The 16,386-nt window shown below is 50.2% G+C and overlaps 7 protein-coding genes across 7 annotated transcripts; 3 read left to right on the forward strand and 4 right to left on the reverse strand.

Moving 5' to 3' along the window:
* Nucleotides 1–225: 225 nt before the first annotated feature.
* On the forward strand, nt 226–939 carry CC77DRAFT_1082290 (hypothetical protein). The gene is made up of 3 exons (XM_018529355.1): nt 226–529; nt 629–637; nt 709–939. Exons 1-3 carry the CDS (start codon nt 233–235, stop codon nt 889–891), a joined length of 489 nt encoding a protein of 162 aa, XP_018379907.1. The 5' UTR covers nt 226–232; the 3' UTR covers nt 892–939.
* Nucleotides 940–2,392: 1,453 nt separating this feature from the next.
* On the reverse strand, nt 2,393–3,652 carry CC77DRAFT_948512 (naphthalene 1,2-dioxygenase subunit alpha; the record flags this gene model as incomplete). Its single annotated transcript, XM_018535204.1, has 1 exon — nt 2,393–3,652. One exon carries the CDS (start codon nt 3,650–3,652, stop codon nt 2,393–2,395), a length of 1,260 nt encoding a protein of 419 aa, XP_018379908.1.
* A 2,056-nt stretch (nt 3,653–5,708) lies between these two features.
* CC77DRAFT_556867 (hypothetical protein) lies at nt 5,709–6,996 on the reverse strand. The gene has a single exon (XM_018532172.1). The coding sequence runs from the start codon at nt 6,565–6,567 to the stop codon at nt 6,184–6,186; it is 384 nt and encodes a 127-aa protein (XP_018379909.1). The 5' UTR covers nt 6,568–6,996; the 3' UTR covers nt 5,709–6,183.
* A 116-nt stretch (nt 6,997–7,112) lies between these two features.
* On the reverse strand, nt 7,113–8,621 carry CC77DRAFT_1035521 (SET domain-containing protein RMS1; the record flags this gene model as incomplete). Its single annotated transcript, XM_018526943.1, has 3 exons — nt 7,113–7,550; nt 7,600–8,444; nt 8,498–8,621. 3 exons carry the CDS (start codon nt 8,619–8,621, stop codon nt 7,113–7,115), a joined length of 1,407 nt encoding a protein of 468 aa, XP_018379910.1.
* A 574-nt stretch (nt 8,622–9,195) lies between these two features.
* CC77DRAFT_1000974 (hypothetical protein) lies at nt 9,196–11,176 on the forward strand (the record flags this gene model as incomplete). Its single annotated transcript, XM_018523138.1, has 4 exons — nt 9,196–10,333; nt 10,389–10,501; nt 10,562–10,627; nt 10,796–11,176. The coding sequence occupies exons 1-4, from the start codon at nt 9,682–9,684 to the stop codon at nt 11,174–11,176; spliced, it is 1,212 nt and encodes a 403-aa protein (XP_018379911.1). The 5' UTR covers nt 9,196–9,681.
* A 1,225-nt stretch (nt 11,177–12,401) lies between these two features.
* On the forward strand, nt 12,402–14,061 carry CC77DRAFT_1066825 (hypothetical protein; the record flags this gene model as incomplete). The annotated part of the gene is made up of 2 exons (XM_018528929.1): nt 12,402–12,828; nt 13,187–14,061. The coding sequence occupies 2 exons, from the start codon at nt 12,402–12,404 to the stop codon at nt 14,059–14,061; spliced, it is 1,302 nt and encodes a 433-aa protein (XP_018379912.1).
* Nucleotides 14,062–14,242: 181 nt separating this feature from the next.
* Nucleotides 14,243–16,143, reverse strand: CC77DRAFT_1035523 (siderophore iron transporter mirB; the record flags this gene model as incomplete). The annotated part of the gene is made up of 2 exons (XM_018526944.1): nt 14,243–15,881; nt 16,103–16,143. The coding sequence occupies 2 exons, from the start codon at nt 16,141–16,143 to the stop codon at nt 14,243–14,245; spliced, it is 1,680 nt and encodes a 559-aa protein (XP_018379913.1).
* Between the last annotated feature and the right edge of the window lie 243 nt (nt 16,144–16,386).

Consider the following 16,386-nt stretch of genomic DNA (forward strand, 5'->3'; position numbering starts at 1 on the left):
GTTAAACTCGTCCTTATCTAACAGACCTAACAACTCTAACGCCTGCTGCACAACTATAAACCGCGCCACCTTAATAACAGCCGACAAAACAGGCGGATACTGCTCAGCGCCTTTTTATCCGTTCTCTTTTACGCCTAACACGGCTAACGCGCACACTAACAGGCTGTCGTACTCTTTGCGCGTAATTAACTAGCTTATTAACGCGATACAAAACTCTAAACACGCCTTCTAGATGCTTAACAACCTTTCTAGCTCGCTAATGGCGTTGGCGGTAGGCTCAGCTGTGTCTGTCTCTACCTCGTCGATGGCTTCGTCGACGTCTGCTATGGTTTCGTCCTCTCTTTCTTCGACCTGCATCTCTACCTCCTCTTCTTCCTCTTCTTCCTCCTCCCCCTCTTCTTCCTCCTCCCCCTCTTCGTCCTCTTCTCGCTCGACGCTTCTCTCCGCCGCCTCGACCAACGCCTCCCACGCCTCGCGCTGCCGGCGTGTGAAACGATACTCTAGGCTCTTCTACGCGTGCTCCCGTTGTGTTCGTGCGAAAAACATTAATATCTGCTGCCACGGCCGCGTGTAGTCGCTAATCGACTTCTTGTCTATGTACAGCTGCAACGGCTAGAACCGCGTCTAGTGCTTCTCTGTGCGTATCGCCTCTAACCGCACGAACACGCTGATGCAGTAGATAACGGACGCTTAACTAAACCGCGCTAGACTATCCATCGCCGCCCACATCGCCGCTCCACAGGCTCGGCCTGCTGCTCCTGCCTAGGCTCAGGCTCGGCCACAGGCTCCTTGACGCTCGCTAACAACTCCAGCCGCTCCATGCCAACCAAATACGGCAACCACTACGTCCGCTCCAGCCACGGGTTCACCTCGTCTCTGTCTCCCTCCTAGATAGTGTTCTGCGCCCGCGTCTCGACATTCGCCTACGCCTTAGCTATCTGCTCACCTACCTGCGCCTATGCCGCGTCGCTATCAGGAACGACGTCTGGGCCGCTGTCGTCGGGCTGGTGAACCTCAAAATACTGCGACCCTGGGCCCTAGACCAACAACTGCTGGCAATAGATTCTCTTGCAACCCTTGCTAATGCGCTCTTGTATCTCTGCCTTCTCTACCCAGCTCAGACGACCTCCTTTTCCTGCTACCAACCAATTGTGCGCCTTCTGCTAATGCTTCCTTATTGCCTCTGCGCTTCGGAATATCTAACGGCAATGGTCTGCGTCTACCTAACACATCGACCCGTCCGCGTACACCAGCAACTAATGTATAGGCTAGATAGCCTAGCTTGGCACTTCTAAATCTCCGGCATATTAAATTAATCTAGCCTAACTACTTACGTCTTCTGCTGCCAACTCAGCTTGCTTGCGGCTAACACAATAACGCTGCAAATAGCTCGTAACCTAGCTAGGCAAAACGCTGTATCTACACTCTTTGCAAATTGCTAACGCATACTCTACTAGATGCTTAAAATATTCGCTTGCAACGCTATCCTCTATTATAATCGCTGCTGAACGGTAAACTATAGATAAATACTAACAATTCGCGACACTAAGTTGTGCGGGGCAAACTGCGGGTTACTAATAATTATATTAATTTTATTACACTTAAGTACAGTCTGCATGTTATATAATGCGTTGTAGACGCGTCCTACCTCTTGTATATGTAATACAATTACACGCGTAGTTAGCGTTTGTAATCGTTAGTTGTTATCTTAGAACGTCTCTAAACCTAGTCGCTTAGGTTCTCCTAACCTTACTAACCTTACCCTAACCTCTAACACGAAACTCTAACGCTATTAACTATACATGCTGCAGGGTTATAAATTAGCTAGAGTATACAACTTAATACGCTAATAAACATGTTTAAATCTAGGTTTAATTAGCTTATAGTAACCTAACTAGACTAGCTGCTTAAAGTTTACTAGAGTCGGCAATACGTGATGTAGTCTACGCAGATAAAACGAATATCCTGGCACGTCAAAAACTGGAGGGAGTACTGCCTCCACTTGCAGCCCTAGGATAGGGTACGTAATTACCTGTCTAGGATGTATTAGAGGCTGATTCACGTAGCATTGTATACTAGGATCAAGGACATCCTCTAGGGTAGGAGTTATCGATAAACTAAGTAAAAGATTTAAAATCCTCGCGTAAATCTGCATAGAATAGCTTCTTTCGATTTTCTCTAGCTAGCTGTATAGCGAGTAACCCCTATCTTAATCTCACTCCCTTAATCCTACTCCTCGTTTCTTATCGCTCCTTATCGCTCGCTAATAAATTCGCTTGATCTGAGTCGAATCAAGGACATCTTCTCGGGTAGGGTATAGTTGAGCTTATCGGCCTGACCCAACCGTGCTAGAGCCCCAATAGAACTCCAATCGTGAACATCGTATCGTCGCTTACCAAGCGAATTCGTTCTTCTCGTTTTCATTGCTACATGCAAGACCCTCGCAGAAGTCCTCCATCTCTTTGCTAATAGCTGAGGTACCCGTAGACTCGAGCTGCTGCTTTGCAGGCCATATTTTCTGGCCAAGCTTCTTCTCCTTCATACTTTGCTCCATAACGATTTCGCGACATCTGTTCTGGAAAAATAAAGGTCCTTTTTCCTTGTACGGGTTTAGCTCGCCATTAACGAAGACGCCTGCTTTGATGTTCTTCTGGGCGCGCTCGCATAGTACTTTATCCTCACCCATGACACGCTTATAGGTATCGCTAATAAACAGGAAATCCTCTTCGCTAGAGTGCTTGTTGCGCCAGACCTCGTAGTACATGACAGTCTCATCAGGTGACTTGGGCATAAACTTCTGCATGAACAAGAAATGTTTTGTGATAGTAAATGATGCATTAGGAAAGCAGTATGTCGAGCAGATCTCCTGGCCAAGCTCTTTGTGGTCTTCCGGAGACTCGATATAGTGTTGGATGTAGTCAGCTGAGCAGTGGACGTCATGGCTCTCGAGGTCGAGCCAACCCGCTGTAAGATCGGGATGTGCCGTCTTGCAGTGGTAACATTCGTTGAAGTTGTCGGCTAAGATCTTCCAGTTAAGTGGACCTTCGAGGTTCCACGTATGGTCAAACTCGTAGTCGTCGAAGTTGAACTGATCGAATCGTGTTTGTTCATCAACGTGATTGAACTGGGACTCCCACGATACCTCAGGCTCCTTCTTTGCGTCCATGTTGATCCAGATGAAGCCATTACGGTCGATGTGGGTATGAATGGGGAAGAGACCGTTCTTGGCCTTCTCGAAGTTCTGGAGCTCTTGATAACCCGGCGCTTTTGCGAGCTTTCCGCTCAGGCCGTATGACCAGCCGTGGTACTTGCAGGAGAAGATCTTTGCGTTGCCTCCGTCTTTCTCGACGACAGGGTATGCACGGTGTCTACATACGTTGTGAAACGCGTGAATCTCGCTAGATTGGTCTTTAGAAACAACGATGTCGTAGTTGGCGATATTGTAGCGAAGGAAGTCGCCGGGGTTCAGGAGTCTTGACTTGTGGGTAAGAATAAGCCATCTTCGGGTGAAGATCGCGCGTCGCTCAAGCTGATACATCTCTTCTGATGTATACCAGTTACCGGGTAGCGCCCGTACAGCTTGGTTCTCTGGTGGGGCCTGGGTGGCGGCTGAGCCGCCGAAGCCAAAGTAACCAAGGACTGACCCAGCCATTGTAACAGACATACGTCGGATTGTAGAGTCTTACTCGATGTATGATAGTGATGTGCAAAGAGTGGTTAGAGGTGATCAATTGTGTGTTTTGCGAGTATGCTCGAGAAGATGAAATTCAGTTCGAGGGCGTCGCGGGTGTTATTATACTCTCCTGTGCATGAGATCGACAGAGGTCACGGTGACTGACAGTATAGGACGTTCTCGCCGCTACCCCTCTTCTTAGCACGGACTTCAGCCCGTCTGATTTCCAAATCTGGAGAACGGATAACAGCCCGAAGCGGCTTTTGTTCCCTAGCGAGTTCCTGCGGGACCACTACAGTCGCATTATCTCACTGCTGTCGGGATCATATCGAAGATTCCTTAACAGTCTTTATCGCGCCTGTTACCGTGCCAGACGGCTGTGTGCCCGAGACGGCTGTGTGCCCGAGACGGCTTTGTACCCGAGACGGCTGTGTACCCGGCGGGACGGCGGTATGCCCGGTCCGCTCCAATCACTACTACTATATGTGCTAAGTCCGTCGCGACCACGATCGCTTCTAATATGGCCTGCCCCTCAGCGACTGCACGGTCATCTAGTAAAATTATGGATTCAGAAAAGGCTGATAAGGGGCGATAAGAAGACAGAGGAGCAGAAGTCTAGAGTAGCTATGAGGAGCAGTTTGGCAGGCACTGAGATATCGGTATAGGCTTGTATTGAGACAAATCCTTCAGGAGCTATCAAGCCTCTTGGAGGGATGATATATATCTACGTCACGTGGTTGTGGCTGGTGTGGGCCGACGGTGCCCCGAAGGGTTCCCGGTGGCTTACCAGTCTGTGGCTGGAATCTTGTGATGATAGAACATCGTGACAGTAGCACTCTAGGCATGTAGAGTTAGCAACTAGATGTAGCAGAGGTGTCACGGGATGCTACGAGCACGTGTCTCAGAGCTTACTAGAAGCGTTAACAGTAGCTGCGTACGATATCTAGAGTAGTACAAGACATGGCGTAAGGAAACAAAGTTAGCATGTTCAAGCGGTGAGAAGTTATTAATAGTGGCCGTTTGCATCGAAGTTTTTCCAGCTTTGACATCACCCACTGAATGTTATAACGCGTTTAGTGTTAAGGGAACTACAGTGGTTTCGTAACAAGAGGAAGTTTCAGGATGCTATTTTATGCAAGATAATTGTGCGATTCTAACAATGCGCTTAGTCTCTTCATAACTATTTTTGTTACGAAGGCATCTGTAATAGGCTAGAGCCCAGTCTGTAAACCTTTGATAATACTTCGGTCACGTGCGCAAGCGCACAGTGCGGGACGATACGTATCTAAACGACGCTCAGACCAAGCCTATTATCTCTTACCACACTTTCTCTTAGATAGCACCTTTGACTTTTAAGATAATAATTATTAAGCAAGGTACTCTCGTTTCGACGATCACTAGAAGCCTTGTAGTGCCATACAGTTGAGCTCTTTCCGGACGAAATGACGCAGATACGTTCTGTGCGCAGAATGTTACAACCACTTGCAATGCATTTCCTCTTATCGGAAACGCCACAAGTACCGCATCCACAGACCCTTTTGGAGTTCTGGTTGGTGACATCGTGATGAAGGTGGCGCAGGTTCAACTCGATAAGATCAATGATAGAGTGAGGGACGACCTGTATGCTATGAGACTTGATGCAAGCGCACCCAAGACGCTCAATGAGAGGATCGAGAACCTGAAGGCGAAAAAGATGGTCATTGATTGATGGGCGGATTCTACACACCCGCTGTATTATTCTGATGTTCCGCTACAAGGCCCTATCTTTGAGGGAAAAACACGTCATGAAGTCTATGATGGAAGCCTAAAGCTGTATGTCAGGCTCGCCCAGACGCTGCTCGAGGTGGAGAAGTCAATTGAGATCTACCAACGCACTTGTGCTGCTGCCGTTCTCGAAAAGCTGGGGTTGAAGATCGGAATTTGGAGAGACAAGAAGGGGCCAGAAGCCGATCAACCTTGTGCGAGATACAACATTGAAGCATACCCGTATTGGCTGTGGCAGATCAATGTAGAAAAGATGAAAAAGATTGACAATGAAGAATCATTGTAAATGGTTATGTTTCGTCCAATCCAACTGCTGTCTCAGAGACGGATCAACTTGTCAGATTTGTGCTGCTGCGTGCACACTCGATGTTCATTCTCTTCTAGTTCGAGCCACCTACGTCGAGCAATTGAAAATACGCTGCTATAGCGTGGTTGCTGAGCGCGGCGACCATGATATGGCTGCTAGTGAGAAAATCGCGGTCTAGATGCGCATGTGGGTTGCGCGTAAGTTGTGTTGGATATAGTCAGGTCAAGATGCAACGCAGTGATTCCGTAGCCTCCTCTCCGCCTTGCAACAAAGCGATCGCCGACGGTTGTAACTGACGCTTTCACACCTGCTCCACATGCTGGACTTTCTTGCTCCCTCTCCATTTAGGCCAACTGATGCCAACGGACGTAATGAAATATGACACACTACGCTGGTCAGTATATAGTTTCAATTCACATGCCACCTTGGATTGGACCAATTACCCCAAAAACAGCGCAAGCGCGGCCGCGATCCCAATATTTGTACAGCTACTGCCCATGCAGCGCTTGCCGCCCAAACACGAGATGATGAAAGCCGTAAACCAAAGCAAGCAATCGAGCGCATCGAGGAAGAAGTTCACTCGTGGGCTGGCGAACCGGAGGTACCGATCCACATGTGTGGTGAGATACTGGAACAATAAGAACAAGGCGGATTTGATCGAGTAGACAAGCACCAGCGTGGTGGAGCGCCCGCGTGGCATCGACGAGTCGGCGAGCAGTGCGCATCCGGTGATAAAGGCTCCAAGCACGAGAATGGCCTGCGCGATGTGAATGGTGCGGTTGAAGCGGTCCGCATATGCGGATAAGCCAGCGAAGGGATTCATAGTTGAAGCTTTGGCGTAGCGGGGTGGAAGTGCATTCGAAGTGTCGTTGTTATCGTTGGTCCCGAGTGAGTCTTCTTGGGCTAAGCAATGCGACGAATTATAGGGATAAAACAAGGTCTCGCAGTTGTCTCAAAAAATTATCGCCCTGTCCTATATATGTATGATATACCTCTTCACCCCCGCCGAGGAGTTTGCAATGTTCACACAGCCTCGCGGCTCATATGTATGGGCTAAACAGACACGCAGTACGAGTAAAACCGTGCATACGCGCGGAAACCAAGGCTCTTGCTCTCCTGCTAAGACATCTGTATTCCTGCTAATGCGTTGGATGGGACGTCGTTGCTCCGCTTTTCCGTACTGTGCTAGGCTTGCCCGTCCAAGACTAGTGCCGGATCGCGTACTCGCTTATCTGCGTGTACGAACTACGAGTACGGGAAACAGGTTCTAAAACTTATTGCGAGTGCATCAAGTGCTTTGTGTAATGAGGCAAAGTTTTCATGCAAATATGACTCCGACAACGAGCAGCCGTGGCCGAGACGACGACCTCACTCCTTGCGATTCGCCTTCTTTCCTGTCTGTCCCTCAACTTTATCTTGACCACCCTGTAATAAAGCCAGCGCCTCATGCAGCAGCCTCTTCTCACCAAGCCTGACCTCGATGGTCATCCGATGTCTCTTTTCCAAGCTTCCTATCTTCAACAGCTTCTCGTCGTCCTCTATTGATGTCGGATATTGCGCCAGCTTAGCGGCGAGCGCCTTGGTCACAACGGTGTTGAATATATCCTCGCGCTTCCGCTTCTCCGCGATGAGCTCGGGATTGCTCTTCTTGAGAGCCTTGAGCACAGCCTTGAATTGTTCCTCAAGCTCCTGCGAAATGTCGCGGAGTTGAGCTGTATATGTGAGCTGCCCTTCCGAATTCGGTTCGCCGGAATCTCGCTCGATAATGAAGTATTCCTCTAGCTCTTCGTCCTCTTCGAGCTTGGCCTATGGTGCTGTCAGTGCATTTGCTACAAAGTTCGTACCGGCTGCTTACCTCGGTCTTTGCAACTATCTCGTTCGACAGACCGAGCTCCTGGATGAGCGCTTCGCGAACAAGGCTCCATGGTAACTCAACTACGTCGTATCGGTGGTGTTCGGGTGTCACGTATCCATAGCGACGTAGTAGCTCTGATGTCGGCAACGGACCATAGTAATTGAGTACTTCCGAGCCAGCTGGCAGTGTTGAACGGAGCGATGTGACTTCAAGGCTGTCACCGTGGTTCACATGTGCATTGAACTCGGCATTAGCGTTGAGTATGTCCGCCATGGGTACCATACCAAGCGGCGTGGTACCTTCTCGATCTTCAACCCAACCGTCTTCTTCCTCGTCTTCCTCTTCGTGCTCATTGGCAAGATCGAACGCGTACGACATGATCGTGCTACCCATACGGTGTGCAAGAGCAAGCAACTCTTCCTCGCCCAATTCACGGGCTCCATCAGGATAGAATACTTTGGGGTTCTGCTGAACGACTGGCACGACTTGTGATCGCAGCATCTCATCACTTTGTTGCTTTCCAATCTTCTCCGTTGATAGACAGGTGTTTTGGAGCTCCTTGATTTCCGAGTCGGACCAGAAGATGGGTGTGTCGAAAGTTGTCGGCAGTACATCCATGTATGGCTTCCAGCGTGACGCATCGCCTTGTAGATACTCGTATATCATGACCAATATCAGAGAAGTCCATGAATCCAATGGTTCGTTCTCATCATTGGCTTCGCCATCTGTCAACGTATCGAAGACCTTGGGTAGTCTGGTAGGTAGTTGCGATGTGTTCACACTAATGATTAAATCTCTAGGTATAGTGAATAACGTTGTGTCTTCTGGTATGTCTTGTTTTGCGACTGCATGCTGTCAATCAAGGCCCAGATCATGCACACCTGACTCGCAGGCTTACCTATTCCTCGACCTGCGTCCTTGGCTCTTAGATCCTGTATCTCAAGCAAGTCGTCGCGAAAGACACCTCCGCCAGCCTTGAACCACGCCAAGAAGCGGTCGGTCGCGCCATTGAAGTCATCCATATTTATCATCCGATACTATAGAAGTCGCGCACTGTGGAAAGTATTGCGAGCGATCATGTTGACGCAGAAGATGGTGTTGTAAGAGCAAGAGATGGGCTGCGGTAATAGTTCTAGAAGTCTGGGCGAGAGGCCTCGCCGATTGAATGGGTGCAAAATCAGACGTGACTAGCGCAACAGCGCAGATCGCGAACACCGCGCCGGGACACGTGCGGCGATGCCTCCTCCCAGCTCATGGTGCACCATGCTCAGGACCAACATTAATTCTGCAGTTCGGCTAACCGCGAACGGCTGAAGCATCCATGGGAGGATACAGCGAATGCGAAGGCGATCAGGTTCGTCATATGTCCAGGGAAAGCATGTAGCTCACGTGATAGGCGCCAAGAAGATGTAGATGCGAGGTGTGGCTGTAGCTGCGCTCACAATGACCAAAACGAGTCGACCTGTTTCTGTGTGGTCAACGATGCCGAGCTGTATATCTCATCTTCTGTTTGCAGGCGTGTCACTCCAACGACGGGGCCGTGGTGGCCAGTCCAAAGACGGTTAGTTCGTGATCGGAGGGTGAGAAATTCCGGTTCCGCAGGCTGCCGCGCTCGCCGGCAACACGACGCTTGAACGCGACTCGACACCAACATACGTCGCTGCCGACTCCTTCGTCCATCTCCACGTTCGTTACCTGACGTCGCCAACTCAAAGTCACTGTTTCTCGCCAGCTGCTCTTGCCCGTCCTGTCTTCGCCCACCCGCTGCCTCGCCTCAGTTCGCCATTCCTCAAGGGACCTTTGACGTGCGCACGGCGTCGTCGGCTTACAGCCCACGCGCCGGCGATTCACGCGTCAGAGGGGTGTTTCTCAAGCAGTCGAGGGTAGTGTGAACACAGTGGGGACAGCAGTTCACGAGCAGGCACCACGCCTGTCTTGCAAGCCAGTATCATCTCAGCGTCCATCGACACCAGAGTCAGGGCTGCTCTTCGCCCACAACGCGTCCAAAGCCCGGGTGGGAGGGTTTCCCTTGCTTTCGCATTACTGCAAGGGGGATCTTTTTTGTGAGTCATCTCTCGCACAATGGTTCGCTATCTTGTCCCCAAGAAAGGTGTTCCTGTGCTCGCGAGCGCAAGAGTGGACGGTGCTGCACAATCATGCTGTGTTTTAGTTGCAAAGTACTGCGATGCACCATTGCAGATCAGCTTCTATCTCCAATACACTAATTTCATTCATGGCTTTGATGATCCGCAGACCTTCACCTTGATTTATGATGCTGATAACCTAATACGCGACGCAACAACGCTGAAGACTGCGACCACGCTTCTCCCGCACCACCAGCTGGCCTTGATTGCGCGCGCCGGAAACCCACAAATCAGAGTCTTAACTCTCACACTCGCGAAGCCCTGCAGAATCCGGTGTCCTCCTTCGGCTAGTACTGGTACCCTGGCGGCGAAGAGTGGCTTCGAAGCTCCTTTCCACCAGCTGGTCAAGCTCGCCGAAGCGACAGAGATACATATCCTGCTCGACTACAATTGGGTACATGCAGACAACCGTGAACCGCTCGAGCGCTTTTTCAGGCAACCGAACTTGTTCACCGGCTTTCCAGACGGCAATGACAGATTCAGATATGTAGATTGGACGGATTTCAATACCATTGAAGAACAAGATGCGCCTCCGCCTTCGTACGCAAAGGCCGTGGACGCTGATGCATCGCGAAAGCGGTCCAGGCATGGTAAGTCACTTCGTGCCCCAGCCGACTATACGATCACTATTGACGCTGCACGTAGCCGCCACACGCTCCTTGTCTACGTCTCCGGCTTCGAAACGTCACCAGTACGACCCCGGCTCGCCGACCGAAATCGCAACTGCGACGCCCAGCCCTCGTCCCTCTCACATATCCGTTGACTCACCAAAGGGAAAGACAGCTGTGTCATCCAGCTACCCACAAACATCCTTGGAGGCCACTGCCGCGCTTGCATTGCAGGACGCGATAAGCAGGGCGGTCGAGGCCCAGCTTCCTGCACTGGTTGAGGGCATGCTACCTGGCATCGTCAAGAACATCCTACCAGATGTCCTTCACAACTGTATCGCCCCTCGAAGATCGCCATCGCTTTCGCCTCCGCCAACGACAACCCCATCTTCTCATCCCGCCCCTTCCTCACTTTGCAACCTCATCACCGACCGTTTGACGGAGCTAGCCAAGCAACACCTCACGACTATTTTCGATGAGGCAAACGACCAGGCCTACAGCCTCCGGAATCAAGCTGACGGTGACTTTGAAGAAGTCATTGCCGACCACAAAATCAACGTCGATACTATCAAGGAGGATTGCATCCGTGAATTGGGCGAAGTGGTTGACGACAAACTATACAAGTTCAAGGAGCAGACGGACGACATCGTCGCAACTGCCGTGGATGAGATGGAGAACAAAAGCAGTGAGCTGGGTGAGGGAATGTACGATGGGCTGGAAACCTTTCTCAACGTGGCTTCCACTACCCTCAAACAGGTTCGGAAAGGTCAATATTCCGGAACACGGCGTGTCGAACAGTTGAAGCCAGATACAACCACCATATAGGTAATCATAATGAGAATGACCCACGACATACAAACAGGATGCTCCTTCCCCGCCTCGTGTCGTCATTGGTGCTTTCCACAGGCTCATGACGGCAGTCAGCTACTATTGACACTGAGTACAAGGATTCTGACTCCTGCGGTATTCGTTGCCTACTCACGCCCTCGGCCATTACGTCCGACCTCCAGAACCGCTAGAGCAGCTGATCAAGGGTGAAGAGATCCTCGAGAAGCACCCTCTCTGCGTCCCGCTGTTCTATGACTATCTCGATGTGGAGCGTCCTGTGGGGTCGGTTGCTAGCTCTGCAGATGTGTATAGCCGTAGCTCCTGTCATACGCATTGTCGGTCTAGCAGATATCGGAGCTCTCTCCCGTCCTCTAGGATGAGACGAGTCTCTCCTCGTTACGACCTGTATGTTCTTCTTGTTGTCCAGGCGGGGTTTGTCGCTCGACGGCTTGAGGTTCACTAACCGCTGCCCACGGTGTGACCGGTTGTGGTAGTCTTGGTTGTTCTTGTCGTATGGGAAGGCCTCTTCTATCAGTCACCATGACATTCCTGAATACACAACGAATCCCTTAGTTTTACATCAGGATAGGCGGATCGAAACAACGTTTCAAGACATGGATATGAGGATTTATTCACTAGTAGAACAATGACCAGTGCAGCAGTACTAGCAAATGTGAAAGTATGTATCACGTGCTTTGCCAGACCGCACCCTACTAGAGAAGCCTGTGTGGACACCACAACAGGCCTTGCAGATCGGATTGACGAACGAAAAGATAGTAAGCATATAGCAAGCGTAACAATGCGATGATATAGGGTCGCTGACCCAATCACTGCTGACCAACATACGCATGGCTAGGTAGCGAGACTTGGCACAGCCGCACCTTCGTGTATGCATGGTGCGACATCGCTCTGCCTTCACCCAGCCTCGTTGATCATGCGTAGCATCACGAGTCTCACTCTTTCCACCATCAAGCGTACCTCATTCGGAGACGATTGTGGCTTCCGGTCCATAAGCTAGCCTAACTCGTTCTGGGTTGTGTATAGTCAGTTCGCGAACTGACCACTATCAGGCTGCACGGGAGCGTGGTTTGCGCCTTCACCTAGCAATCTCCACTTCTCTTAACGGTGTTGGAAAACTTCTCTTACGTTCCTCTAACAAACGTTTGCATACGCTAGTACAGTTCAACCAAGTGCTCGCTACATCGTCCTACAGCCGCGCGTTATGGCCACGCCACCTCCAAATGTTCCAGGATCGCAATGTCCATGCCCTAGTTGCACCATCAGCGCGGTTGAACTTAACCTCGCAAGCATACCAAGCGCTTTTCCGAGCAACAGTGATATGAAAGCGCGTTACGCACCGCCTCAACCTGATGCAGACACATTCGCCACTCAGCAAGCCTTTTTGGACTACCTAATACCTGTACCAATCGAGAGTGTCGACGAGGGTAGCAAGAAGTGTCCCATCTGTTGGAAACCCTATGGCGAGGCAGCCGACCCTGGTTTCGACAACTCAGAGCAGCCCGTCCGTCTCAAGTGCAGGCATACGTTCGGCAACAAGTGCATGCTTGCCACCTTTGCGGTTCCTGGGACTTCGACCATTCCTCTCGAACCTCTTGCCTTCGTTCCAGGATCTAGAGGCTACCAGTTGGGTCAGCGGTTACACTCTTATCTGTGGGAGTCAAGGGCACTAGAGACAAATGGCAATGCGGTGGCTTTCACTGAGATGCTCCATACCAGAGGAGAGTCATTGACTGAACTCTTTGGGTAAATCAGCTATCAAGAATACGTATGAGACGATCAGCTGACTTCCTTACAGTACGTGTTTCTGCTTTGCTACCTACATTCGCTCAGATCGGATGAATCAGTGGTAACGTCTGTCGCTCTGCTACCTATGTAAACCACGAAAACACAGTGCGCGAGATCGTCGCGCCCGTTGAGGAGCAAAGCTACAAGTGAAACCATTGCGCGTCGCCCTTATATTCGAAATCTGTACTAATAACCTTGTAGGTCGCCATTGGAGCTCTGTTTTCCAAGAGCTGCGTCGCCGAACAGAAAAGATTTCAGGATGTCGGAATATCATACTTCTAGAGAACGCGATAGTACTGGATGCTCATCTTCATGATACCCGAACTTTAGGATCCTTCTATGAAGGTTCTGGCATGTGGAATAACTCGCCCATCGCACAACCACTCCCCAGCAACAACCTTCCGTTCCTGCATCCTAGTCGATACACGTTCCACACTCCGGAAGGCTCTTCAGATACCCAGGGCCCTGTCTCAAAGTTGAAGAAAGACCGTGAGGATAGGATAGCCAAGATGCTAAAGGCCGAGCGCGACTTGCAAGAGCGCAACGAGCGACATCTGGATAGTATGCTGGGTGCAGAGTTGAGCCGAGTCTATTCAGAGTACATGAGACACCATGGCACTGAGAAAGAGCCCGAACAGTCAGAGACATATCGAGAGCAGTACTTCGTAGATGCTCACATCTCGGTACACAAAAAGAATCCGAAACAATCATCTTTTAGAATCGAGTCATTGGATCGATTCTTGGCGCATAGCCCGGATGACGCTACAGGCGACGACAGCGACGCAGAAGACGAAGAAAGCGATCATGTAAGCGGCACTCTTCTATCAAGACTGTTCCCAATTATCAGCCGTAAGATGTGCGAGCACTGTTGCACCGAACACACGACCGTTCCTCCGTCGGTACCTGTTCCAACTTCGCTATGGTGGAAGGACTCGCGCGAGATCCTCGATGATTGTCCGATTTGCCACAAGATATTGTTTCACAAAGATCTCTTGCAGCTGTTGCCCAACTCAGATTGCGAGATTTCAGGCCCAGGTGACTACGGTGGCAAGATCGGAGATAAAAAGGTGATCTAGGCAAGTGATGTGCGCCTGCTGCATAGCTTATCGGATGACGCTCGAGTTTGGTCAACCATGCTGATTTATTACAATCACCGGGACATTGATGCAGGGAGGATAAGAGACAGGGTCTATTCATACCAAAAATAGAATTCTTGGATGAGATAATAGATGATTACCAAACATAGCCTTTGTTCTGCTAAATTTTCTTAACATCGATGTTCTTCCACATGAACGGTCCGATCACCCCTACAACCGATATAGCAGTACTAGCTATAAGGAGTCGAAGCATTGCATCTTCGTACGCGTGCTGGATAGCAAGGCGTGTTAGAGACTCCATAGGGTAAGACAGCTGAGTCGTTATGTCGCCGAAGATCTTGTTGAGGTTCGGTAGGTCTTCAGAAGGTAGGTATCGCACAAGTCGATCCGGCACTATGTTAGACCATATAGATGCCGCAACTGTCATACCGATAGCACCACCGATATTCCCAAAGATACTTACGATTGCGAGCATTGCTGCGACATGTTCGTGCGAACCAGCAGCTAGCATAGCAATCTCGTCAGTGACAACGAGAACGCCCTGCGAGATTGAAATGAACAGGAAGCACATGATGATATATCCGATGTTACTGGATGTGCGAAAGTACATCATGAAACTCTGACCCAATAGACTTAGCGGGACACCGACGACTAATGACGTGGTCTTGAAATGGCCGGTTCGATGGATCATGTATCCAGCTGAGACGGCGACTAGTACACTCACAACGGTGTATAGCTGCGCAACGTAACTCGCTTCCTCCACGCTGAGTCCCTGTACAACTTGCAGGTAAGAGCCGAAGTAGCTATTCCATACGGCGTAACTTGCGAAAAGACAAGCGCATAGTAAGCATGCGCCAAAAACGGTTCGATCCAAGAGTAGCCTGTATGGAAGGCACCGGATAGATGCGAAAGACTTCTCCCATACAACGAATGCAGATAGAAGCAGAAAGCCGAGCAGGATCACGCCAACTATGAGCGGCAAAGACCAGGCTTTGCCCGTCAAAGCATACAAGTTGAACGGAAGAAGAAAAAGGGCGATTCCTGTAGAAGCGAGCACCAAGCCAACAGCATTGAACTCCCGACTATAGTATACCATGGACTTCCAGAGATTTCGCCCACGATTCTCTCCTCTCCCTTCGATAAGTCCCATTCTCCTCGCTTTTCGATAGTTCGCCACAAGCAAACCCAGCAGCGGCAGCGTGACAAGCGGAACAAGCGCGCCGAATGAACCAAATGCCCACCGCCATCCCATGCCACGAAGATATGCTTGCGCTAAAGGGCCAGCTACCCAGCCTGTAATCAGGCTAGTTGAGTTCATGAGCGCCTGCACCAGCGCTCTGTTCTCCAACTTCGTCGTATCGGCAATGAGGACAGACAGGATATATTGCACACCATTGTTTCCTAAGGTATGAAAGACCATAGCCGCAGCATACGTGCCTATGCCGTCACACACCATCATCATGACCAACCCGCTTGATCCTGTGACAAGGCAGAATAGCAAGCCATACGGTCGGCCAAAAATATCGATAATCTTCGCGATAGATAGTGTGATGACACCGCCGAGAATATTGCTTAGTATGCTAACAGTGGGTGTGAAAGCGTGCATAGAAAAGGCTGATGTAACGTATGGAACCAAGGCTAACGTGATGCCGGCGAGCAATGTTTCGACAAAGTAGATGAGCCAAATCATCATGTAGGCCGCTGTAAGAGAGAAATCTGACCATGCTTGTGTTGTCCCTTCCATCGCTTGGACGCCTGGGTGGGAGCTGACCGCTGGACGCGCATGGTCTATCGGTGGACTTATTGGACAATACTCAGAGTGTATTTGGGTAGTGCATCTGAGGTCCTCTGCATCGGTAGATGAGAGCAGGGTTGGTGAAAGTAAAGGTTCTTGGATGGATGGACGAGAAGGACGCATAGCAGCAGATGGGGACAGGAATTAGCCGAGACGTCAAAGACGGTGGTAATTGTCCTGTCTCTTTCTGCCTTATCTCATACAACGCCGTGAGGAATAATGTACAACTGTATCAAGATGAAGGAAATGTTAAGCGAGGGTCTCATAGCGGCTGACACCTGGAAACTGAATCGACATCAGCTGAGCAAAGCAAAAAGAAAAAATAACCTCACAGAATTGCGCTAAAGTTTTATCGAATGCTCGTCAAGCGTAAGAAAGGATCTGACACGTTATGGGGCTAGTGTCGTATTAGAGAGCACTTTTGCGATGATTATGGCTTGAGACCCTGCACTCTGCTAGTGCACAAATGTGGGGGTACTCAATGCAGGGCTGACGCGCATATGTAGGAC

This window comes from Alternaria alternata (genome assembly GCF_001642055.1).
Source record: "Alternaria alternata strain SRC1lrK2f unplaced genomic scaffold CC77scaffold_31, whole genome shotgun sequence".
NCBI lineage: Eukaryota > Fungi > Ascomycota > Dothideomycetes > Pleosporales > Pleosporaceae > Alternaria > Alternaria alternata.

Excerpts from the sequence above, each read along its gene's own strand:
- CC77DRAFT_1082290 (XM_018529355.1), top strand. The coding sequence starts at position 233 with ATGCTTAACAACCTTTCTAGCTCGCTAATGGCGTTGGCGGTAGGCTCA.
- CC77DRAFT_556867 (XM_018532172.1), bottom strand. The coding sequence starts at position 6,567 with ATGAATCCCTTCGCTGGCTTATCCGCATATGCGGACCGCTTCAACCGC.